Raw genomic sequence first — 27,460 nt, forward strand, 5'->3', positions numbered from 1 at the left:
AAGCTGCACGAATATCATCTTCGTCATCAAGCCCTTCAGCTGTTTTATGCTGGCTGGAAACGTCTCAGTGCTAAGATACAACAAGCACGCAAACACCACCCACAGCAGAAAGGAATGAGGGTGTGCAACTCGAGCTGAACAAAAAGGAGGGACGCAAAACAATTAAAGATAGGCACAATAGGGGAGGTGATGGAAACAAAGCCCTGAGATGCAGAGAAGTGACAGAAAAAGTGTATGGAAGGTGGCAAGTAGCAACGTGGAGGACTGACGGTCAATGAAATACGAGGAAGAAAGATAATAGGCAAACACACTGCTTAGATACACAAAACAGAGCACAGACACAGCCACAAGCAAGAGAACACGGGCACACACACCGGCAGATGGGGAGGAGGACGTGATACCCAGACTGACGTCTGTGAACGCTCTGGCCGGTGAGCACATTCACACGAGGACCGAGGAAGCGCGCGCCCAGGGGTTGAAAGAAGCGCACAGACACCAGGACACACCGCTATGGACGTGAGCAGGCCGTCACCTTCAGGAAGGGCCCTCTGGATCCTGCTGCTGGCCGGACTGTGGTGAGTGTGACCTCCAAGCGACCTTTCTCGGCTGTTTCGGCGCCTGAGAGGGAGTTTACATCAAGGAGAGGTGAGGGGGCATGTCCTGTCTCCCTCTTGTGACCTAGAGGGGGGAATCGAACTGAATGCACGAGGAGAGCCGAGCCAGAGCCGAGCCAAGGGTGTTCCTGACCCTAAAAAAGGAGGCATCAATAGAGCTATCAATCGAAATGACCATAGACGGCATTTAAGATATCAAAAGATCTCCTAAACTTTGAAAATACATTTTCTTTCTGTGCAGGGGTAACTCCGGACTGATATAGTTGTAGGAGTTCACAAGGTAGCCAGTTAAGGGCGATGAGTTACACTGACTTGAAGTTATTGGCCTGGGAACTCGTAACTCGGGATATTAACCCAGGATTTTTGCCTACAATACAGTCGCAGCCTCTATAGTGCTTTAAATGGAAATGTAGAAGTGCAGGTACTCTCTTTATTTATAAAGTTTTATGAACAAGATCCCAAAAGGAAGGAAGGAAGGACATAAAAAATGCAATATCGACATCAAGTTTCTCTAGACAGTGCCTGATTGCCCCCAAGAAGTGCTGGTACTCTCCCATTAAATTAATTGCAGCTGTGCTGTGCTGAGAAGTGCAGATACTTTCCGTTTCAAATTAAAGAAGTGCAGTTTCTCAGGACCGGACAGGACCTGCCCATTAAAAGCACTGCTGTAAAAGCCAGTGTTTTGTGCATAGTCATCGTTCGGCAGTTACATTATTACACTATTACATTGCGATCAAGGCGACTTGCAAACAGTGCTTTAATTGGGATGAAAATGGTGGGGTGTGGGAAGTCTTTAAAAGGAGCGTGGTCAAAGAAGCCTAACTAGGGATCCTTCCCAAGAGGAAAAGCAGGGCTTATAATAATTAAACTTTAATCCTGTGTTTCACACAGCTGGTCACCTTACAGTATCTGGGATCCTTCTTGTGAATGTTCTGTTCTGACAACCATACACATAACACAACAATGACTTTATGCCAAAAAGAAGCCACAGCTATTGCCTTTGCCAATGCTTGTTAGTAGTATCAAATACATCAGTAAATTCAATGATATTGTTTTGAAGCTATGTAGGAGGGATCTTTCTCCCCCCTACGAGAAATACGACAAACCCTAGCAAACTCAAGGAGCACTACAATACGAAGATGTTAGAGATGATGGACGCTATAGAGCAGCGAAAACTACAACAATTTACGGACATAGAAATAAAATCCCTGGTTCAGCGGAGCACTAAATAAGGAAAAGCATAAGCTGAGACTAGCAGAATGGAAATGGAGACAACTACTGTCATCCCCACAGCTAAAACTGCTAAGAAAATATTCTCAAATCAAAATAAGAATTCTTCAGGACGGAATTGGAGAATGCTAAAAACAGACCTAGGAAACTCTGTGAACTGGTAAAACTTAAATTGAAGAAAATGGCCAAATCTGCACTTGAATCAACAAAATCTCAAATTAGCTGTGAAGAATTCTAAAATTTCTATACATCCAAGGCCAATCCCATGGATTGTAAGCTCAGGACAGCAGCATCCACATGGGAGGCTTCACATCCAAGTGGTACAACACTGCTCAATCAGCCAGTACCCACACACAAAGCTCAATGGTCTACTTTCAAACTATATGACCAAAACAACATATTTTAAACTATATCGGCCATTAAGCCAAACAACCATTACAACGATCCACCCCAGCAAAATTTGTGCCGTCCATCAACCAGGATATCATCCCCAGTTGAACATTGTTAGTCAATAATTCCCTGTCTCAAGGATAAGGATCCTTGATTCCCACACTGTCTAGAGATGGGCCATGTCATTCCCATCATAAAAAAACAACCGAGAATCCTGCAGATCCTAACAATTTTCATCCAGTATCCAACATTCCCCTATTAGCAAAAGTGATAGAAAAGTGTGTGCATCAACAACTAAGCCAACACATCTCTATATTTAAACTACTAGACGATTGCCAATCTGGGTTTAGACCAAATTATCGTACGGAAACAGCAATACTGCACATAGTAGATGACGCTTTGCTCGCTTTGGACAAGAACAAAACATGTCTTTTAATTCTTCTTGATTTATCATCAGCATTCAACACAGTTAACCACGGTATGTTGAAGGAAGACCTTGAAAAAAGGATGGGATTTTCGGGGAATGTTCTAGGATGGTTCAAGTCCTACTTGAGGAACAGAACACAAAGATGTCTGCTAAATAAAAACCTGTCAGCATCTTCCCCCATTCAGATCAGATCGGAATTCCACAAGGCTCAAACCTCTCCTTCACTATTCAACCTATATGTGGAACATTTAACAGATATACTCCGCCTTGCAAGCATCTCTTTCCACATGTACGCTGATCATACTCAGATTTACATTAAGATTTCTTGTTTGGAGGAGATCAAAACATTGAATGACGCATTAAGGGCGCCAATGCTATGGTTAACAAGAAGTCAGCCTAAATTAAACACGAAAAAACAGAATTCCTCCTAATATCCCCCACCAAAAGCTCACCCATGAAAAAAGAATGGACCAATGTTATCAACCAAATCACTAGGAATCACACTAGATCACCTGAACTATATTAGGAACCTGCAACAATTCATGAAACAACAGACCTCAAAATGGCAGTTCAGGCGTTAGTAATCTCGAGGATTGAATGTGGATGCCCAACACTTTCAGAGTTTGCCAGTTTCGCAACAGATCCACTAAAAGTCTGCCTCAACACAGCAACAAGGCTTATAACAGGTTCAAAATATTCAACCACATCTTGCCTTATCTGAAAGCCTTAATTGGCTACCTTAAGAAGCCAGAATTCGACACAAATTGGCGTATATCACACACAAAGTGCTACAGTTCAATTCACCAAGGTATCAAGCTCAGAAATTGAAGATTTCTGGTGGAAGCAGACAATCAAGGAGCGCAAAAGACCTAGGGACAGATGTAGGTAGCCCAATACCGGTCGAAAACGGCCGAAAATACCGATTTTCGGCCGTTTCCGACCGGTATTGGGCTATGGAGATGTAGGGGCTCAAAATACATACAGATTCAGTAATTTTACCGAATCAGTAATTATACCGAATCCGTAAATTTACTGATTCTGTAAATTTTATTTACCGATCGGTAAAATTACCGAATCTGTATTTTCAGATGTAGGTAGCACTTTTAACAGTGCTACAGTCCTTTCAGGATTCGGTATCTACCATGTAATACAATTACATGGTAAATAACAAATCCCTGTGTACATGCACATCTGTGCATGTACACCTGCGCCATGTGGCACACAGACAAGCCTGAAACAGGGGTGCAACAGGGTGTCAAAGTGACACCCTGTCCCCCTGTCAATTCGGTAATTTTACCGATTCAGTATTTGCTATTGATTCCAATGGGCTTCAAAGCCCATAGGAATCGATGGCAAATACCGATTTGGTAAATACAGAATCGGTAAATACCGAATCCTACCGAATCAGTAAAAATTACCGAATTTTTACCTACATCAGATTTACCGATTCATAAATACCGAATCGGTAAAATTCGGTATTTATGAATCGGTAAATCTGATTTACCTACATCTAGCCCCTAGTGCTGAAGCCATCAATTTTCCAGATAAAAAAAACGTATGATAGAGCGTTCTCGGGTGCTGCACAGAGAATATGGAATTCACTACCTCCAAGCATCAGAAGGTTACCTAACTCCACAAGATTCAAGAAAGAAACCAAGATCTTTTTAATGAGAACATTCTTACCGTAAATATTACCAAACAACCTCGACAGATTCGCCTAAAACCTCCTGCTTAAAGATACAAGAGCATCTCTTGAAAAGGTCCAATTTCACCTGTTTTATATACGTTCTTGCTTTCCTTTATGCTATGGTTCCTCTAGACTTACATTTTGTGAATGTGCTAAAGTCTTTTTTTTGCTGAGTGAAGTTTCTGTTACAATTTTGATGTGTTAAATGCTGTCCATACTAATTACTAAAGAAAAAGTAGTCACGTCTTTAACTGTGAAGCGCTTTAATACCCTATGGGGTCAAGTTCACGCTATACTAAACACCAAATAAATAAATGAATTAGAATTTAAATGTTTCAATTCTGAAAATCTGAGGCTGTGAATTAAACTTTACTAAGATCAATAGAAGAAGTAGCAATCTACGGAATGTCCCAGTCATTCTCGTTCCCACCACTTTTCTCTGCAGTTTCTTACTCTCTTAGACGCTTACACACTCTTCACCCCCACATCTTGCTTAAATCCTTCATCTGTATGACACACGTCATCTTTTTCTTCTTCAGCACCATCTTTTCATGATCCCCACACAGTGATGATAAAATGTATTTATAAAGCTTGATTGTGATGCCATGAGGGGTGTTCAGATGCTAATATCTGAACAGGAAGTGCGAAATTCACAAAAGGCCTCTGCACTGGTGGCGGAGACCCAACAGTCGTGGAGGGAATGCACTCGTGGTTGAGGTCCAGCAGTCATGGCGGGGCACCAACACTGTTGCAAACTCCTCAATGGGTAACTGCAGAACTGAGGTCCTGGCACAACTGTGGGGGCCTCCTCCACGAGTGCAGAGTCCTCTCTGAATCAGGCATGCAGTTATACTTAAAGAAATAGCCACGTATTTTATTTCAAGTTAAATCACCAATGATTGTTTTTTAGCTTTGAGTAATGTAGGGAGGTTATTCCACAACCACGAGACTAAGGGCCCGATGTAGGTATCAAATACCGGTCGGAAACGGCCGATTTCGGCCGTTTCCGACCGGTATTTGGCCTACTGAGATGTAGGGGACCTTTTTTTGTCCGATTCGGTATTTTACCGATTCGGTAAAATTACCAAATCGCAAAAATACTGAATCGGTAATTTTACCGATTTTTAAATTTGGGATGTAGGTGGGACTACTTTCTGTCCCACAGGCCCTTCAGATTCGGTATTTTAACACCCAATCCAATTGGGTGTTAAAATACCGAATCCAGGTGTGCATGCACATGTGTGCATGCACACCTATGCCATGTGACAGACAGACATGCCCTTAGGGCATGTCTGTGTGCCACATGGCTCACATTCCTGTTTTGGGGGTGCTAGAGGGTGTCAAAGTGACACCCCCTGCACCCTTGCACAAATCAGTAATTACCGAATCAGTAATTACCGATTCGGTAATGCCCATTGATTCCTATGGGCTTCAAGGCCCATAGGAAGCAATGGGGGATACCGAATCGGTATTTACAGAATCGGTAAATACCGAATCTTACAGATTCGGTACTTACCGAATCTGAAATACCTACATCTCCCCCCCTCTAATTTACCACTTCATAAATACCGATTCGGTATGATTCGGTATTTATGAAGTGGTAAATGTAGATTTACCTACATCGGGCCCTAGGAGTGAGAAAGATTTTCCAACGTTCTGTTCAAGATGAATTCGGGAGATTTCAAAACCTAGTGCTCCTTTAGATCGCAGAAGTTGACTAGGATTATGACCTGTGAGCTTCTCCATGAGAGTGGCTTTGCCACATTTATTAAAAGCCCTATGTGGCATTTTAAAAGCTTCTCATTGTTTTATAGGACACCAGCGCAGAACCCTCAGTGGTAAAGAAATGGATCTGTGCTTCTTTCTCCCAGCTGACAGTCTTGTCACCAGTTTTTTTTACTCTTTTCAGCCTTCCTACGGCTTTATCCGGGATACCCAACTACAAAGTTTTTCAATAGTCCAGGCATGATAATATCACGTGGAATATTGGTTTGTGTGTATTTTTCAGTAGCATGGGGGCACTTTACGCAGTATATGAAGCACGAGGCAAAGACTAAGGGGCCCATTAGGATGGCGGGTGGATTGCCCCCGCCAGGCTGGCGGTAGCCGCCGCTGACCTGGCGGGGACAATCCGCCCACCATCCGCACTGAAATGACCCTCCGGACCCTCCACTTTAGGATGGCTGGGAGGTCCGCGGCGGACGGAAAGACCGTCCACCGCTTTTACGCCCCGGTCACCTTGCGGCCGAACTGTCCGAACTGGTGGCCTGAAGAGATGGGGACCCCCCTATTCCAGTCACGAAGGTCAATAACCTAGGGGTCCTGATCGACAATAAGCTCTCTTTTAGGCCCCAAGTAAATGCAATGACCTCATCCATCCACTGCTCATTGAAAATTATCTGGAAGATTCTCCCCTTCCTTCCGGAGGAGTGTAAGAAAACGGTGGTTACGGACCTCGTTCTTTCGCGCCTTGACTATTGTAATAGCTTATTTCTAGAGGCTCAACAGGGGCTCCTTAACAATCTTCAGGTCCTGCAAAATGCAGCAGCTCGACTTTTCACAGGCCTACCAAAGTTTGCATCCGTCTCCCATGAACTGTCGAAGCTACAATGGCTTCAGTGCGGAAACAGATCTCTTTTAAAACCCTGTGTATAGTCTTCAAGACGGTCCATGGATTTGGCCCGTCGTTTCTAAAACAACATTTCCAGTGGTAAAGACCGGGTAGGCATCCTAGGTCAGCCAACGTGGGGCTGATTAGGCCCCAACACATAAGGAAAGCACGCTGGGTAGGCAGAAGCTTCGTCCTGGGGACAGCAACAGCCTGAAATGCTTCACCTGTGGTGCTTAGACAGATTACTGACTTGATGACCTTCCGTAAAAGTCTGAAAACTTGGCTGTTCACGAACTAGACAGGAGGCTTAGGCCAGGGGAACTATCATTACAACACCAGGACACCGTTTGGTAACAGCGCGCTTTACAAATGTTATAAATAAATAAATAAATTGCCCCACCTGCTTCCTGGGGGGAGGGGGGTACAGAAAGACTGTGGGAAGCCCCTACTCCTGAACATTAAAAAAAATACCTTGTGGCTAGTGGGCTTTCTGTAACCTCAGGGGGCAGATAAGAGACTATTGACCCCATCTGCCTCCCGGAGGGCAGAAAGACTGGCAATTGTTTTTGAGTGGGGGCATTGGCATGCCCATATCCCTATGTATAAAAAAAAAAACTAATTCATGGTGCCTAGTGGCCTTTCTGCCCCCCCCGATACAGATCAGGGGCAAATTACCCCATCTGTCTCATGGGGGACAGAAAGACTGTGGCTTTTTTTTGGGGGGGGGGATTGGCATGTCCTTTCTTGGCAGCCCCACCCCTGAACTAGTGGGATTTCTGTCCCCCTGGGGTGGCAGATAAGGGGCTATTGCCCGATCTTCCCCCTTTGTGGGTAATAAGACTATGGCAATTTGTTGGGGGGGAGGCATTGGCATCCCCATTCTGGGCAGTCCCCACCCCTACTTATTAAAAAAAACGAATCCCTGGTGCCTAGTTGGCTTTCTGACCCCCAGGGGGAGAATCAGAGGCTTTTCCCCATCTACCTCCTGGGGGGGCAGAAAGACGTTTGTATGTTGGGGGGAAGGGTGTGTGGGTAGCCCCACCCCTAAACTATAAAAAATAATCCCTGGTGTCTAGGGTGCTTCCCCCTCAGGGGGCAGAAAGACTGATTATGCCAAATGTTTATTGGGGGAGCAAAAGCCCTTGCCCAAGGGGCCACTCCCCCATCCCTGGAGTCTAGTGGGTGGATCCCTACTTGCTGTTTTACGGGGCTGAGATAACCCCACTAGCACTGAAGCACTGAAACTAAAAATTAGCTGATCAGCTGATTTTTGTTTCAGTTTCAAATGTAATGACGTCAGCGCTCCATCATCATTACATATGATAAAAAAGCATGAGGCAAACATTGTAAAAAGTTAATCTCTCTCCTCTCAGCAGCAGAGGGATTTTGTGCTCATGTGTGCATGATGGAATGGTTCCATCATGAGCACACGAGCACTGATGCTCATAATGGACCCATTCCGTCATGAGCACTAAAGTGGTTAAAATTGCAAATCTCCTGTTCTGAGTGGACTCGCACGCCCGCCCGCGACCGTAAGCACTGCGGCGGAATAGCCGCCGCAGCGAAGGAGTTAAACCGCTGCATGGTGGCGGATTTGCCGCCGTGGTTAAGCGGTTAATAGTCACGACCTGACTCTGACAACGGTAGAACACCCAGTTGCCAATCATTGTGTCTACCAATTGCCCTACTACAACCCTTCCAACGTTTTTCCTACTGCATTTTTACACCCTAAAGGATATTAGCATTTCAGTGATGCTAAACACAAATAAGTTTAAAAACTAGTAACCTCACTCTGCACACTGACAGAAGTATATATATGTATATGTCCCCAGGGTAAAATGCAATTAAAAAGGTAAGGGGGCCTTGCAACCCAAGCCTCAATAGGCACTGGGCACCCCATTCCCCAGAGCAGAATGCAATTAAAGGGGGTTGAATTCTTCTTCCCAAGCCTTCTTTGGTCACCAGGGTTACCGTCTCTTTGGGCCAGAGGTGGGTGCCCTGGGGACTAACCTGGACCCCTCCAATCAACACATTGGGGGAAACAGTGGAGCCCCAGGGTCCGTGTGACCACAGCCAGCTCCCTGGATGGGGCAGAAGTCGGCATTTCTCCTGACACGGAGCATGAAGCTGTTTTCTGTTTAGTCTTTCTAGGCAGCAGCAATATCTGTCTCCCTGCCTACAGTAGTGAGCTCAGGGAACTAGAAGTCAGCTTCCAGTCAGTGGAAGTATGTTTAAATCTCCTGCTGTTTGGAAACAGACTTGCCTTCCTTACCTGCACTCCTGCTGTCAGGGAAGACATGTTTCCTCTATTCTGACGAGATATTTAAAAATGCTCCCACCAGGCAGGAGCACACATATGTTTCCCTGTCTGCAGTAGTGCCGGCAGGGAAACTACTCTGTCCCGGAGGTGGGCTTCCCAGGACTGAATACTTAATCTGCCCCGGGGGTTGGAGTCTTTAGGGCCTTGGTTCAGGGAGGTGGGCCACATAGCCCCACTCCCTTTAATGGATGGGATCCCATGGCCTACAAAGGATCTGGAAAGGGGGCTGTATGGCACCCTCCCCATTTAATACCAATCTGTAACCTGGGAATTTGGGTCCCCTGGACCTTTTAAGGCTCTGGGAGGTGGGCCCCACCAACTCTACCATTTTTTCCTCAATTCCACCACAGGAGATGGAGTCCCCGGGAGCGCCATTGAGTCAGGGAGAGGGGGCCGTGCACCCCCTCTCCTTATTTAAGATATTTAAGATATCTGACCCTGGGAGATGGGCTCCGTAGAGCCCACAATTTGCTTGAGGAAGTGGAGCTCTAATCAGGCCCTATATTTTTAAAAAAATGGCAGGCCACCATTTTTATTTTGTTGTCAAGATTCTGTGGGAGTCCCAAAGGATTGCGGCAAAAACAGCAATTTATTTTTAATTGTGGCCCCATGGGATCCATTTGGGTCTGCCGCTCAGTGCCCAGCTTTGCAGGAAAGAGGACTAAGTCTTTGTGTCCTCTAATGGCTACCAGCAACATTTTCCTCATTGCAGGAAGCCAATCAGAGTATCCACTCTTGCAGGAGTCTGAGAGTGAATTGGGTTAAGGGAAAAAGCCCCCTGCGCCAATCAGACGTCTCTACTGTTGAAGATTATGTAAGAGTCTTGAACCTGACTCTACAGATATACAAATAATTTTGGAGATTAATATCACAACTACTGAATGGATTTACACCAAATCACAAAACATATGTTTCGTGGATCAAGATCTAGCCCATGCCATATTTTATGTAATTCTGCTTAACAGTTTTTGGGGTAGTGCTTTTAAAATATGTACATGGAAAATGCATTGGGACTTTGCATTTGGGAACCCCCCCTTTTCTCTCTGCACCCGCTTAAGGGATCACCCTGAAACTTGTGAAGCAAAAATTAAACATTAAATAGAACACTTTTTGGCAAGTTTTGTGAAGATTCATAAAGCAAAAGAGGCATTTCCTATAGATCTATTTATAACTCCCCAGTGGCTCAGATTTCTCTCATATAAAACCAGTGAAAATCAAGAGTTAGAGTTGTCTGACCTAACCATACACTAAAACCTGCACTCCTTATAACCTTACATATTATATCACACATTAAATGGTCAGTGACATCACCTATGACATCAGCCTATGAACTTGAGGGACCAAATATGACTTTTCAGCAGACCGTTGGTGTGGCGGTGCAAACCGGTGCCCCAAAGTTTAGCTGAATATCGACTCACCCTGCCAGATTGCAACTTACAACAAGTCTGGCAGGCGGGTGGCATTGCTGTCCCATAGCAGTGCCTCTTTTAAAGGCGGCTCACAAATTGGACCACACTGCAAGGTACCTGCACGTCATGGACTCGAAAAATATGCTGGGTAGGAACCTATGTGTATGCACACAGGGGGGCACACATTATGCCCCACTGTGTACATCGAGATGCGGTGGCAGCTTTGTGTCCTTCCGGCCAGGGTTTTCACTGCCATGAAAACCCTAGCCGAGAGGTAACTCGTAATATGCTTGGAGGGTCCGTTGCGGTCCCGCCAAGCATATTGCTTCCTCCGATCGCAGCTCCAACACTAGGGAATGGGGGTTCCCTGGAGGAGCTGGCAGTCCCAGGTAGGTCTGACTGCCCAGGCCCTAACTGGGCAGTCGGAGTACCAGCGCAATGGTGGCTGGATCTGCCACCACCGCACCACCATAGGTCTGGTGGTCCTTGGTCTGTCAGACTCATAATAGGAACCTAAGGGCCAGATGTAGGTATCCAAATACCGGTCGGTAACGGGCGAAAATACCGATTTTCGGCTGTTACCGACCGGTATTTGGATACTGAGATGTAAAAGCACAGAGTCGGTAATTTTACTGAATCAGTAAATTTACTGATTCGGTAAATTTACTGAATTTACTGAATCTGTGTTTTGAGATGTAGGTAGAACTGTAAACAGTGCTATAGGGCTTTAAGGATTTGGTATTTACCACCAACTATTAGTTGGTGGTAAATAACGAATTCCAATGTAAATGCAAATATATGCATTTATGCCCTAAAGGCATGTATGTGTGCCACATGGCACACAAGCACTAATCAGGGGTGCAACAGGGTGTCAAAGTGACACCCTGCCACCCTTGAATTTTCAGTATTCACCGAATCGGTAATTACCAATTCGGTAATTGACATTCATTCCTATGGGCCTCCAGGCCCATAGGAATCAATGGCAAATACCAAATTGGTAAATACCGATTCGGTAATTACCGAATCTTACCAATTCGGTAAAAAATACCGAATTGTTACCTTCATCTAATTTACCGATTCTAAAATACCAAATCGGTAAATTTCGGAATTTTAGAATCGGTAAAAAAGATTTACCTACATCTAGCCCTAAGTGTTTTGTTAAAGTTACTGATACTTAAAGATATATACTAAGCTACAGGATATGTTAAATTACTAATTTTCTATGTGCTAGTGATTACTTATACTACTTCTAATATATCTCATCTGAGTGGTTGTCTGACTGTCTGTATAAGTGTGTGAGTGGATGTCTGAGTGACAGTATGGGTGTGTGAGTGGGTATGTGCGCAGCTGTATGGATGTGCTAGTGGGTATTTGATGAGCTGTATGGATGAGTGAGTGTCTGTGTGTGTGGTTGTTTTGGAGAGTGAGTGGGTATGTGAGTGGATGTATATGTGAGTTAGTGGCTGTGTGGGTGGTTGCAGAGGTATGTGAGTGGCTGTGTGAGTGGCTGTGTGAGTGGCTGTATGGGTGACTGAGTAGTGGTGTGGATGACTGAATGGGTGAGGGAGTATGTGTTTGAGTGACTGTATGGGTGTGTGAGCAGCTGTTTGAGTGTGTGTGTGTGTGTGTAGGTGAGTGGATGACTTGTTGTTTTGTAGAGTGAATGTTTGTGTAAGTGGCGGCAAGTGTCACTGACTGGGTGTGTGAGTTGTTACATATATTTGTGAATGGGTATGTAAGTAGTTCTGTGGGTGTGTGAGTGGGCATGCTGAGTAGATGTATCGGTGTGTGAGTGGGTGTGTCAGTAGCTATATTGATGAGTGGCTGGATGGGTAAAGTGTGTGGGTGTGTGAGTACCTCTTTGGGTGAGTTAGTGGCTGTTTGAGTGTCTGTATGGGTAAGTGAGTGAGTGGCTGTGAGAGTGTATGAGTGGGTGTGTAAGTGTCTGCATGACTAGATGTGTGAGTGGATGTATTGGTGAGGGAGTGGGTACATTAGTGGCTCTTATTGGTGAGTTAGTGGCTGTGTGAGTAGCTCTATGGTTGAGTGATTTGTTGTAGGAGTACTGGTATGAGTCTGTGAATGGGTATATAAGGGATTGTACAAGAGTAGCTGTATGAGAGGTTCTTTGGGGGCGTGAGTAAGTGTGTGATGCTATCATCAGTGATGTCATAGATGATGTCATTTAAGTTGTCATGAGTGATGTCATCAGTATTGTCACTGACCATGTCATGAGTGATTTAATATGTGAGGTCCAAAGCAGTGCATTAAGGGAGCATGGGTCCTAGTTACATCAGGTAACTATAACTGCTGTATTTCACTGGTTTTGTATGATTTTAATCTGCGCCTAACAATAACGTCCCTGTAACCTTAAATTTTTATACTGAATTTCTAAAGTGTGTTTAATTTTTTCCCCTAGTTATAAGGTCCCTGTAACCTTAGGCATTTTCAGTGAATGTGCACATTAAAAAAAAATTGTATTTCCCAACTATATTGTCCCTGTAACCATTGGTGTTTTAAGTTAATTTCTAAGGTTTTTTTCTTTAAAAAAATCCCTAATTGTAACATGTAGCCTTTGAGAGTGAGTGTTAGAGTGAGTGCATGATTGCCTTAGTGGGTGTGTGAGTGAGTGTTTAAGTGTCTCAATTGGTCAGTAAGTGGGTGTGTAAGTGTCTGAGTGGGCCTGGTAGTGGTTTCATAAGTTGAAGTTGAAGTTGAAGGCAGGGACATTTATAGAGCGTGCGTTTACCAAAAAGGTTTCATGGCGATAAGTGTCTCACTGGGTGTTTCAGTGGGTGTCCGAGTGTCTGTGTGGGTCCGTGACTAGGTGTGTGAGTGTCTCGTTGGTATCTGAGTGAGCGCACAAGTCTCTAAATGGGTCTGTGAGTGGGTGCTTGAGTCTGAATGGTCTATGAGTGGGTGTGTGAGCTTCTGAGTGGGTCTGTTAGTCGGTGCATGAGTGTCTAAATGGATTTGTTAATGAGTGTGTGAGTGACTAAGTAGGTGTGAGTGGGTGTATGAGTGTCGCATTGGGTCAGTGAGTAGGTGCGCGAGTCTCTGAGAGGGTTTGTGAGTTGGTGTGTGTGTCTGCTTGCTCTGTGTTTTGCCCTTCTCTGTTCTGTTTTGCCCTTCCTGCTCATTTTTCTCCCCTCTTTTTTGCCTTCTTCTGTTCTGTTTTGCCTTTCCTCCTTTTTTCTCTACCCTCTGTTTTGCATTTTCCCCTAATTTTTCTGCTATCTGTTTCACCTTTACTGCTTATTTTTCTACCTTTTGTTTTGACTTTCCTGCTTGTTTTTCTGCCCTCTGTTTTGTCTTTCCTGCTCCTTTTTCTGCCCTCTTTTTTTCACTTAAAAACCACTGGGGACCACAACCTCTTCAGGGCAATAAATTGATTTGGTGTGGGACCTCCTCGGACCCAAAACTTTCTTTAAGGAGGGATGGGTCCACGCAGCCCCCTTCCCTGAAACTATTTAAGCCCCAGGGACCCCTTCCCTCAAGGACCTGCCTGGGAGGCTGGGTGATACCCCCTCCCCGTGCCTATTTTAGCTCTGGAGACCCTAACCCCCTTGGCCCAGCCATGAATCAATGGGGAAGAGCGGCGTTGGGGCCCCTGTCCCTGGACCACTTTTTGCCCTGGGACCTCATCCCCCAGGGCCCGGACATAAACATATGGGGAAGAGGTCTGTGTGGCCTACCTCCCCTAATGTGGCTCTGAGGGCCCCATCCTCTGGGGCCACTCTCCTGATTGTGGGTACCCTGAAGCCCACCCATGGTTCTGTGGTCCCGGCTGGCACCCTGTCTCCTGCAGGAGCCGGCATTGCTCTCATAGACAGGGAGCACCTAAACATGCAGCTCAATGTCTGTGAGAGTAATCCTTTCAACTGTTTCCCTGCCCCCTGTAAACAGATGAAAACTCAGTTCTCAGCAAGCGGAAGTGGTGTCACAGTTTTCACTCAATGAATGTGGAGTTTGTGTCTGGTTGGACTTGGCAGGAGCTCTCAAATCTACCACCAAGTCAGAGCAAACAGCCATGTCCTAGGGGTGGGCACCATGAGACTTAGCAGGAGCTGGCTCTTGGGGGTGGCAGCCACAAGGGACAAGTATGGTTCTAGAAGGGTGCCAAGAGGCCCCCTTCTTTCTCTGAGTGTGGGCTGGTGCAGGGCAGTTAGTGGTCCCCATGGCCTTATAGGGCCTGGAGTCCTGCCATTATTAATTATGTTTTGGGCCCTGGGTAGGTAGTAATCCCCTGGGTCTAGAGGGTCCATGTGCCCATGCCAAATCTGTTTATTGCCTTGGTGAGGTGGTGATCTCCGGGGCTTCATAGAAACCCAGAAGGGGGTCTGTGCAGTCCCCTTCCAATTTTTGAAAAAAAGCCCTGGAGAGGTGGTGGTCCCCTGGGCCTCTTAGAATCCCAGGAGCGGGACCTGTGTGCCCCCTCCAATAGTTAAAGCAAAGCTCCAAGGAGGTGATGGTCCCCATGGCTCTATGTTAATGTTAATGTTAATGGTAATTGTGATTTGTAGAACACTTAATACCGGCATGTCTCTAAGTGATGCGATAAGATTAGCTATAGACCCATGAGTGAATGTTAGCCCCTGATTGGTCTATATTATGCCCAGGCTTCCGTGAAGAGTAGAGTCTTCCGTTTCTTCCTGAATAGAAGCAGGGCCTTTTCGGACTGGAGGTGGCATGGCAGCCTATTCCACAATTGCAGTATGAGAACAGAAAAGGCTTGCCCTCCTTTATTTGTGTAATGAAACTGTGGGCAGGTTAGTAGGCCATCCATGGATGACTTTAGGGTGCGGTAGGGGATGTATTTCCCCAAGCGCTCTTTGATGAATCTTGGGGCCTGTCCATACAGGGCTTTGTGGGCGATACAAAGGCCCTTAAATCTCCCCCTCTGTTTGATGGGGAGCCACTGCAGTGTGTGCAGCATGGGAGAGTCCTACGTGCATCTGGGGAGCTTAAAGATCAGCCTAGCAGCATCATTCACCACCACCTGAAGTTTGCCAAGCAACTTGTCCAGTAACCCAATATAAAGCAAGCTACCATAATCTAGTTGTGACATGATCAGAGAGGTCACCACCGTCCGCATTGTCGGGAAAGAAAGGAGGGGTGATAATTTGCTCAACTGCCTTAGCATGCCCACACAGGTCATTAACACTGTGGATACTTGGTTGAACAGTGAATGTTTGGCATCTATTTTGATACCCAGGATTTTTATCACCAGGGCTGGAGAAGGAGTGGCTCCCGCTTCCTGTGACCAAAATTTAGTTAGTCAATGGGCTGCTGTCCGTAGTAATGGCCAATACCTCTGTTTTGTTGGGGTTAACCTTAAGTGAATTGGCTTAAATCCAGTTTACCACATATCTCAGTATGTCTTGCACCTGTGTGTGGGCTTGTGCGGTGTTGTTAATTTGCAAGATAATTTATGTGTCGTCCACGTAGTTAAACACCTGGCTGTCCTTCTGAGCCAAGTCCCTCACTAGTGGTGTGAGATATATGTTGAACAGAAGCGGGGATAGTGCAGGCCCTTACAGGACTCCACAGGTTATAGACCCCCTGTCGGACACATAATCACCCTTCTGAATTTTTATGGTGCGATCTGTCAGGAAGGAGGTAATCCAATGAAGTATCATTCCCCAGATGCCAATGTCCTGGATTCTTGTCAGGGGTTACCAGTGGTTTACTGTGTCAAACGTCACCGACAGGACAAGGAGGACCAGAGCGCACAGCTTTTTGCTGTCAGCTGTGAGCCTGATTTCGTTCACTACTGACAGCTTAACCAGCTCGGTGCTGTGGTGGGCTCTAAAGCCTGCCTGTCTGTCCCCGAGTAGTTGATGTTCTTCCCTAAACATCAATAAAGTTTTGAGGACGTGATGTGCAATAATTTTAGCCAGAAAAGGAAGTTGGGAGATGGGCCTGTAGTTTTTCATGTTGGTGGTGTCTGCTCCTGTCTGTTTGAGAAGGGGGAGTACTCTAGCTTCCTTGAATTTCCTGGGTACCTTCCCCGTTTCTAGTGAGAGGTTAATCAGGGAAAACACTTCTCCCTCAATCGCAGGGAGGGCTAATTTGAAAATCCTTGGAGGGCAGGGATCCGCAGGTGAGCCTTACTTAATTCTGTTCACAAATTGGAGCAGAGACTCATGGTCTAGCTTTTGGAGGGAGGTGATCGAATCTATCCTGTCTTTATGTGGCTCTGCCCTTGCCAAGCCATGCTGGTTAATTGGGATATTGTCTGTGTCTGCTAGGATGTCTTTACTTTGTCTAAGAAGGTCAGGTACTTGTTGCAGTGTTCCTGGCTGGTGGGAGCTTCTGGAATCTGCTTCAGGATTTTGAAGGTTTCTCTTTGTTTATTGTCTGCCTCCATAATCCGATATTCCTAGAATTTGGCCTTTCTTGTAAGGAACGCTTTTTTGTAGATGGTATGTCTGGACCAATACTCTGTGAGCGCCTGCGGCTCAAAGGCTTTGCGCCACTGTCTTTCGTAGTTCCAGAGGGTCCGTTTCAGTCCCCTTAGCTCTTCTGTGAACCAGGGGTCACTCTTCCCCTTGTTTTCCACCCTTATTTTTATGACTTGTGCCAGCCTGTTGATGGCTGTTAGCAATTGGTTGGAGATGGATTTACTCCTCTCTTCGAGATCCTCGCTCAGTCCAACCCTCTTCAACATCTACATGAGCCCCCTCGCAGACATCGCACGCCAGCACAACCTCAACATCATCTCCTACGCCGACGACACCCAGCTGATCCTTTCCCTTACCAACGACCCCGCCACCGCCAGAGCCAACCTTCACGAAGGGATGAAAGAGGTAGCCGAATGGATGAAGAACAGCCGCCTGAAACTGAACTCAGTTAAGACGGAAGTCCTCATCCTGGGATCCTCACCCGCTGCTTGGGACGACTCCTGGTGGCCCCCCGCCCTAGGCAGCGCACCCAAACCAACAGACCACGCACGGAACCTGGGCTTCATCCTGGACTCCTCCCACTCCATGACCAGACAAGTCAACGCCGTCTCCTCGTCGTGCTTCAACATCCTGCGCATGCTACGTAAGATCTTCTGGTGGATCCCCACCGAGACCAGGAAGACGGTCACCCAGGCCCTCGTCACCAGCCGTCTGGACTACGGCAACACCCTCTACGCCGGAACCACCGCCAAACTCCAGAAGAGACTCCAGCGGATCCGGAACGCCTCAGCACGACTCATCCTGGACATCCCCCGTCGCAGCCACATCTCCGGACACCTGAGAGACCTGCACTGGCTCCCGGTCAACAAGAGAATCACCTTCTGTCTCCTCTCCCACGCACACAAAGCCCTACACAGCCAAGGCCCAGGATACCTCAACAGCCGCCTCAACTTCTACGCTCCCAAACGCCAGCTTCGATCGACCAGCCACGCCCTCGCCGCCGTCCCCCGCATCCCTAGAGCCACCACAGGGGGACGGTCCTTCTCCTACCTCGCCGCCAAGACATGGAACTCCCTCCCCACCCACCTCCGCCTGACCCAGGACCACCTCGCCTTCAGGAAGCAACTCAAGACCTGGTTGTTCGAGCAGTAGCAGATCCCCTCCCCCCAGCGCCTTGAGACCCTCTGGGTAAGTAGTGCGCTATATAAATGTGATGATTGATTATCTTGCAGAGTGTTTCCTAAGCTCTTTTCCTCAATTTTATTCCAGCTATGGACCATTTTCCATTTAGGAGGAGGGCGCATGTAGCGGCTGACTTGCAGGATCTGGAGGCTGATTAAGTAGTGGTCTGACCACCAACAGGGAGTCATGGCCACTAGATCAAACTGTGGCTGAGTCAACTAGATGAGGTCTAAGGTGTGACCTTTCTAGTGGGTGGGGGTAGCCACAGGCTGCTGCAGCCCCTGTGTGAACATAGTTTCTTCTAACTGTTGGGCCTTTGCCTCTATAGGTTGCTGGTCCCAGTGGTAGTTAAAGTCCCCCACCACCAGGAGTTGTTGGAACTGTGAGCGAAGATCGGTGACACTTTCGGTGAGGAGGTCAATGAACCATGGGGGAGCTTACAGGGGCCGGTTCACCACCATAACAGCCATACTTGAGGTGTTGGTACACGCTTTGATCATTAAAATATTGTCTTTTTCCGGATTTCCTCCTGCTAATTTTTCTATTGTCAACCATTTGTTATACAGTGTTGCCTCACCCCTCCTCTTTTCTCATCTGGCCTATTATTTAGTGGGCTACAGAACGGTGATGGATTAAACCCAGATCTGTTGACTGGGTGTGAGTGTTTGATTGGTTCAGATGCTCCGTCCATCACCACCCCCTTTTGTACTGCTTTGTTTGCCATAAGTTGGCAGGGTATGCTCAGACGCGAGTCCCTTGCTCACTTTGCCACTGGATTCGAGCAAGTCTGGCTGAAGACGGCTGTATTGCCAGAAACTGGTCCTAGGAAGCTTGTTTCCGCTCCAGGGAAGGCATGGCTTGGCAGTTCGGGCTGGACTGTTCCCATGAGGAACAGGGTCAGACTTATTTGCATATGGCCATGTCGAAAAGGGGGTGGCAGAGTGGGCTAAAGAATGGTGATGGATTAAACCCAGATCTGTTGACTGGGTGTGAGTATTTGATTGGTTCAGATGCTCCATCCATCACCACCCCCTTTTGTACCACTTTGTTCGCCATACGTTGGCAGGGAATGCTCAGACGTGAGCCCCTTGCTCACTTTGCCGCTGGATTCAAGCAAGCCTGGCTGAAGACTGCTATAATGCCAGCAACCGGTCCTAGGAAGCTTATTTTCGGTCCAGGGAAGGCATGGCTTGGCAGTTCGGGCTGGACTGTTCCCATGAGGCACAGGGTCAGACTGATTTACATATGGCCATGTCGGAACTGGGGTGGCAGAGTGGGCTAAAGAACGGTGATGGACTAAACCCAGATCTGTTGACTGGGTGTGAGTGTTTGATGGGTTCAGATGCTCCGTCCATCACCACCCCCTTTAGTACCGCTTTGTTTGCCATAAGTTGGCAGGGTATGCTCAGACGTGAGTCCCTTGCTCACTTTGCCACTGGGTTCAAGCAAGCCTGGCTGAAGACGGCCGTAATGCCAGAAACCGGTCCCAGGTAGCTTGTTTCCGGAACAGGTAAGGCATGGCTTGGCAGTTCAGGCTGGACTGTTCCCAAGAGGCACAGTGTCAGACTGATTTACATATGGCCATGTTGGAACTGGGGTGGCAGAGTGGGCTAAAGAACGGTGATGGATTAAACCCAGATCTGTTGACTGGGGGGGAGTGTTTGATTGGTTCAGATGCTCGGGCCATCACCACCCCCTTTTGTACCGCTTTGTTTGCCTTAAGTTGGCAGGGTATGCTCAGACGTGAGTCCCTTGCTCAATTTGCCACTGGATTCAAGCAAGTCTGGCTGAAGACAGCTGTAATGCTAGAAACTGGTCCTAGGAAGCTTGTTTCCGGTCCAGGGAAGGCATGGCTTGGCAGTTCGGGCTGGACTGTTCCCACGAGGCATAGGGTCAGACTGATTTGCATATGGCCATGTCGGAACTGGGGTGGTAGAGTAGGCTAAAGAACGGTGATAGATTAAACCCAGATCTGTTGACTGGGTGTGAGTGTTTGATTGGTTCAGATGCTCCGTCCATCACCACCCCCTTTTGTACCGCTTTATTATTCCAAAGGGCATAATAACGTGTGGGTAGTGGTACGACTATAGTTGGGGCGGAATAATTGTTAAGCCATGTTTTAATGAGTGCAAGGATGTCGGGAGAGTTTTCTTGCAGGAGAGTGAAGATCTCCTGGAGAGAGCGCATGTTGAGGACCAAGATTGTTATGTGCTTGCTGCGGCTAGGGTTTTAACTTTAAGGAAATGGGGAGATTAAACTCTCTTCTCCACCCTCTTCTGCAAAATGAGGAGTTCTTCTGCCAGGAGTAGACTTTCTACCTGTGGCTCCAGAGGGATCACCCTGTGTTCTAGAGCCCTAAACTCTGCCCCTGACTATGACCGGATTGGACCTAGGGTCTTGGCAGCTGGACCTGTTTGGGCGCAGATGGGCGCAGATGGGCGCAGACAGGCTTGCCTTAGGTGCGCCTTCTGTGTGCCAGCGGCGCAAGTCTGCTGGGCGTCTGCTCCAGCTTGCAATTTCAAGGCACCTCGCATCCTCGCCCCTCCCCGCCAATCAGCCCTGCATCAGCAGCAGCTGACTTCCCCGTGGCCACTTGACTGCGTCCGTGAAGCAGAAGAGGAGAGGAGGACAGCCACGTGACTTTAGAGTCGGGTATGTGCCCCAATCTTAAAACCACAACAAATTCTTTCAATATACACAGTTTTACAGATTTTTAAAAAGAACGTTCAAAAGCAGGTCTGTTTGGTAGCTGAAAAAACATGCACCACCTGGGATGCAGTAGCGTGTCTTCCCTATGTACCTAAGGAGGGGGGTCCATTCATCTTTCCATTGGAAGTCTAGACACTACTGCAGCCCAAACTGCTGAACAGATTTACACCACATTAGGCAAAAAGCTAGATCTTAGTTCACAAAAAATGTTTTTTGTGATTCTGTGTAAATCTGTTTAGTAGTTTTTAAGATACTAAGACACGAAAATGTATAGTTCACACCCCATGGTGAATCCGGGGGCTGCCAGATCTTGAGATAAAGTAAGCTTTAATGTGCCCGTCCATACATGGACCGTGCCCAGCGACATGGATCCTGGTTCTCGGACCTTCCACATATATGATGGCAGCACCCTTCTGGCCCTCAACGCGAGATGCCATGCTGCCTGACATCTCACATCACCAAATGGCATCCAAAGACGCTTATTAGGTGCCGACTGCAGTTACACAATGACCCAGCTCCACACTCCAGCAGACCCAGTCTTCACCATCAGCAAAAACCTCACCTGCAGCCACTTTACCCAAGCCATCATCAACTTCATTGCCCCCCCCAGGCTTTCGTACCCACCAATTAAATCCTACTTGGTGACCTCAACTTTCACATGGACAATCCCAATGGCCAGAACACGGCAACCCTTCTGGAGACTTCACCAATGAAGGACTTAAGAAGCTAGTCACCGCTCCAACACATGCAGCAGGACACAGGCTCAACTCAGTCTTCTCGACCAGGAAAAACGTCACCTACAGCCTCACCACCAAACTCCTCAGGACCGACCACCACTGGGTGCAGTTTGTCCTCATCAAACCCTTCATGCACTATTGCCTTAGCCCACTCCAGAGGCTAAAGCTGGAACAAGGTCACAGAGGAACAGTTAACTGCCTCCCTCAACTCCACCAACAAACACCAACACAAAAACTGCAGCACGCAACCTCCACTGATGGATCTCCAATTGCCCCGACACTCTGCCACTCCTCAAGAAGGCACCCAACAAGCAACATTCCAATTAGTCAGCTGGTTCACTGCCACACTCCATGAGTCTAGTCACACCTACTGGTGACTAGTGAAGATATGGAGAAACAATAAAACCATAGAGAGCCACATAGCATTCAAAGCCGTAATCACCACACATATGGTTCTCCTCAATAACAGTAAGAAAACGGCCCTCCAGGACTGAATAAACACCAACACACACATCAGTAAAGAACTCTTTTTGCCATCATCAAAGAAGTCACCAGGCCCAGCAGCGAGACCGCAGACGTCCCAATCTCCCAATACCTCTGCGATACACTCAACCCCTTCTTCCATCAAAAGATCAAGCATATGTGCAACAATTTTAACTCCCAAGACACTCCCATCAAGCCTGACACGACTGGAACCCCAATAGATACTGCTCAACTGGACCCCACTCACCATGGACAACATTCTCAAGACCTGGAAGCGTGTCAACTCCTGAGCACCTTTGGACCCATGTCCGCACCACATCTTCCATAGAGCAGCCACTGTCATTGCTAAGAGCTCCGACACACTATCAGCTGCTCCATCAAGACCGTCTCCTTCCCCGACTACTGGAAACACGTCAAGATCAAAGACTCCTAAAATAACCATAAGCCAACCCAACAGACCTCAAGAACTTCAGACCCATCTCCCTGCTCCACCTTCTCAGCCAAGATCATCAAGAAGGCCATCAACGCCCAACTCTCACAGTTCATTGAAGCAAACCACGCCCCCTCTTCAACATCTACATGGCCCCCCTTGCAAACATCATCAGGAACTGGGGACTCTACATCATCTCCTACGTCGATGACACCCAACTGATCCTCTCCCTCACAGACGAACTTAAAACCACCAGAAACAACTTCTACAGAGGAATGAGTGCCGTCGCCACCTGGATGAAGAGAAGCTGCCCTAAACAGAATTCGGACAAGACCAAAGTCCTCATCCTACGACCCTCATCCTCAGCATGGAATGACTCATGGTGGCCCTCCACACTGGGGACCCCGCCCACAGACCATGCACAAAATCTTGGCATCATACAGGACTCCTTGCTCACAAGGAACCATCAAATTAACGCTGTCGCATCATAATGCTTCAACACACCCCCCTGCTTCGAAAGACATTCACACACTCATCAGCAGAAGACTCGACCCCGGCAAAGCACTCTACACTGGAGTCACCTGGAAACTCCTCAGAAAACATCAGAACGTTCAAGACCCCAGAGCCAGACTGGCCCTCAACATCCCTTGCCGCAGCCACATTTTCACACACCTATAAGAACTCCACTGGCTCCCGGTCAACAAAAGAATCACTTTCAAGCACAGCTATAAAGCCCTCCATGAAGCAGGACCAGCATGCCTAAACCACTGACTCTCATTCCAAGTCCCCCCATACACCTCTACTCTACTCAGCTTGCCCTGGCCCACAGTCCCTTGGATCCACAAGAGAAGAATGGGAGAAAGATCCTTTTCCTAACTCACTGCCAACACCTGGGACACGCTGACGACCTCAGGAAATCCCCATTGCTGACCCAGTTCAGGAAGGACCACAAGACCTGGCTTTTCAGCTGAACACCATAGCACTGATGGATATGCAGCCCCCACCCCGCCCCAAGCACCTTGAGACCCTCACGGGTGAGTAGCCACGCTTTAAAAAACCTGACCGATTGATTTAACAATTTATTATTATTGTTAATTATTCAATTAATTTATTATGTAAAAATAAAATGCTGATTTATTTTATTTATATTTTAGTTACGCAATGCTAGGCTTGTAGGGGTATAGGATAGAAAGCTATTTAAGTAATATTTAATTGACTATCAAATATTTAAAATTCAATTAAATAAATATTTAATTTACAAATAATATTTTATAGTCAATTAATGATTTATTAACTTCTCACTCTAGATCCCTACAACTAAAGCAGCCTGCAACTGAAATAGAAATAGTATACCATAATTTACTTATATAAAATTAAATTAAATGATGAATTTACAAATAATAATTCAGTATGGAATACTATCTACATTTTAGTTGCAACTGCTTTGGTTGTAGGGTTCGGGAGTGAGAAGTTAATTAAGTAATACATAATTTACAATTATGTATTCATTCTCAATCAATCATTTAATTGATTTTTAAGTATGTCAATTTTGAAATACTGATTTATTTCACTTCAATTTTAGTTACGGCTGCCAGGTTTGTAGGGGTATAGGCATAAGTTAATTAAGTAATAATACATTAACTGATAGCTATTTGTAATTTTATAGTTTAATTGAATTTCAAATAACTAAATTATGAAATATTTAAAAAACAATTGTTAAACATGCGATGCTAAGCTTACAGGCAACTAGAGTGGGAAGTATATTAGCTAATTTTATTTACAAAATAATTATTAACAGGTAATTAATTATTTAATTGATTTTAAATATGCACAATATTTACCATTATTTTTTTTAGTTACATGTTAGTTGGGGACTGCTAGGTTTATAGGGTTGTAGAGTGTGAAGTTAAAGAATAATTGAATAACAAATTATAATTATATTATTGAATACTAAATATGTAAATGGATTAAATGATTTTAATATTTAAATACATATATATATATAATTCACAGAAAAAACCATAGGTTATAGTGGATATATAGTTAGGAATTTGCATTTAGAAAACCTTGAAAATTCAATGAAAAAACCATTGGTTTTAGGCCATATATAGTTAGGAATTAGCATTTACAAAACCTTATTTTACTCGCATAAAACCATTGAAATTCCATATATAGTTAGAAGCGCTAACTATATATCGCGCACCCGCAATCCACTGCTGATGATGTCACATATTACATCATTCATGACATGGTCAGTGACATCACTGATGACATCACTGATGACATCTCAAATTACATCACTGATGACATCACTGATCACAACATCCAGTGATTGTATGTGTCTGTAAAGTTTAAATATGTTTCACATATTGAAGAATGAGTGGATGTATAAGTGTCTGGATGAAGAATTTAGTAGGTGCATGACTGACTGTATGAGTGAGTGATTAAATGTGTCTCACTGAGTGCATGGGTTAGTGACTAAACTGTCTTAATTTGTGCATCAGTATGTTTGTTGTTGTGTAAGCTGCTGCATGTGTTGATCAGTAGCTATAAGAGTGGCCATATGGGTTATTGATTGGTTGCCCAAGTATTTGAATGGGAGGCTGAGTGTGTGTGTGGGTGGCTGGGAGGTGCGTGACTCTGTGCATAGATGTGTAAGCAGTTGATTCACTAGGAGTATGAGTTCAAGAGTGCATGTGGAAATAGCTATATGGGCGGTTGACTATGCATGGGTGTGTTGGTGAGTGAATGGATTTCTCATTGCTACATGTGCAAGTAAGTACGTATGTAAAACACAATACATGTGAGAGTTGAGATATATAAATAACTGAACATAAGAGCCAGTGAATGTGTGAGTGGCTGTATCGATCACTGTGAGCTTGTATCAGGGATTATATAAGAGAATAAATATGTGTTATTATATGTTTGAATAAGTAAGATGTGTATAACTTTATAGTTGAGGAAATGGAGGTGTGATTGATTCTTTGCATGACTGACTAGGTGTGTGAGTAACTCCATGGATGAGTGACAGTCTGTGAGTGTCTGTTTATACTGAGTGTATGTAAGGTTATATTAGAGTCTGAAGAGTTTCATTGTATTATCACATGAGTGATGTGATCAGTGATGACAAATGAGATGTCATCAGTGATGTCATTTGAGTTGTCATCAGTGATGTCATCAGTGATGTCATTTGAGATGTCATCAGTGATGTCATTTGAGTTGTCATCAGTGATGTCATTTGAGATGTCATCAGTGATGTCATCAGTGATGTCACTGACCATGTCATTAATGATGTAATATGTGACATCATCAGCAGTGGATTGCGGGTGCGCGATATATAGTTAGCGCTTCTAACTATATATGGAATTTCAATGGTTTTATGCGAGTAAAATAAGGTTTTGTAAATGCTAATTCCTAACTATATATGGCCTAAAACCAATGGTTTTTTCATTGAATTTTCAAGGTTTTCTAAATGCAAATTCCTAACTATATATCCACTATAACCTATGGTTTTTTCTGTGAATTTCATTGGTTTTTTAATAGCAAATATGAAAAGCTTTAAAATGTCAAGTACGTGATAGATAAAAACATTTTCGTATTTATGCACGCTGATGTGCTTTGAACGCTGCACCCCCCCCCCTCCCCTCTTTTGTCTTAGTAGTACTCTCTCTTTGCAGATACTGAAGGGTAGTTAACGCAGGCCTTTACCCCCGTTGTAATCCGTCGTGCCTGCTTGTCTCTCCATTTGATTGATTGTTGTCCAAGCATTTACTGTTTTAGAATTGGTTCTCTTTGGATCATTCTCTATTTACAAACAAGCACAAAGTCGCAATACTCTGTTTAGTCTTTGCAGATAGTGAAAAATCGTGTAAAAAAATAAAAGTAATCGAGCAAAATCAGTAGGCCACTAATTGGATCTCTTTTTGACCTCGCTAAAATAGAAATATTAGGAACAACCCTTCATGAGAAATACGAAAATAGTGAGATGAACTGAGCTCCACACCATGAGGGCTGCAAGACAGCTCGACTCCATCACCCATCCCGCACAAAATAACGACAAACCCTATGCAAATATTAAAAATATAGACAACACACCAGCAAAGAAACAGGGTAAAACATTTTATTAAAAAACTATTTACATAACGTTGGTTTATAAGATGATGTCAGTAGTGGACCGATGTGTGAATAGATCGAAAACAGCACAAGGCTCCAAGATCCGGATGGCAAGCTCCTGGATGTTGGGTGCCATAGTTTAGAGTTCTGAATTTCAGCCTTTTTCAATGCCTGTGCTTTGTTGAATCAAAATGGCGGCTTGACACAAAGCTGACTCAAGCGTTGCTACTGATGCTATGCAGACCAAAACTGGTTTTCAGTTTGTACATTTTTCTAGATTTTTCAATCCAAGTTTGGTTGACTTTGTAGAACGATGGCTTCAGATTTTCAACATACGGTGTGGTGGCGCTGACTGGGAGGGGGCGCTTCGCTCCTGCCCCCTCCCCAAGTAAGATTTTCATACGTGAAAGTACGTTAATGGTTTTGGTCCCTGAGATGCTTCGATGTCACTACCATTCTCAAATAGCATAAGTTCTGGATGTTGGGTGCCATAGTTAAGAGTTCTGAGCAGTGCTTGTAACACTGTCTGAAGCTTATTTCCACCTACTGCAGCTTCACTATTCTCAAAGTAAGTGAGTGTCGTTTGTGGACCTGACTGCATTAGAAAACAATGTGATATGTTACCTTCCTAAACAGCTTGACGGAGGCCCCTGAGGGGCGGTGTGATGGCCATGGACTCGGAGAAGACGCTTGGCTCCGACACCCTCCCCAAGT

At 45.6% G+C, this 27,460-nt stretch overlaps 1 protein-coding gene across 2 annotated transcripts in view; it reads left to right on the forward strand.

The window, feature by feature from the left end:
- Positions 1-226: 226 nt before the first annotated feature.
- Positions 227-27,460, forward strand: part of LOC147740930 (uncharacterized) — a 206,619-nt gene continuing 179,385 nt past the window's right edge. For both annotated transcript variants that reach the window (XM_086936073.1, XM_086936075.1), the window contains exon 1: positions 227-575. In XM_086936073.1, the coding sequence (XP_086792199.1) occupies positions 511-575 (65 nt within the window). In that variant the 5' untranslated portion in view covers positions 227-510. The remainder of the gene's footprint in view (positions 576-27,460) is intronic.

Source organism: Lissotriton vulgaris, chromosome 1_1 (assembly GCF_964263255.1).
Source record: "Lissotriton vulgaris chromosome 1_1, aLisVul1.2, whole genome shotgun sequence".
NCBI lineage: Eukaryota > Metazoa > Chordata > Amphibia > Caudata > Salamandridae > Lissotriton > Lissotriton vulgaris.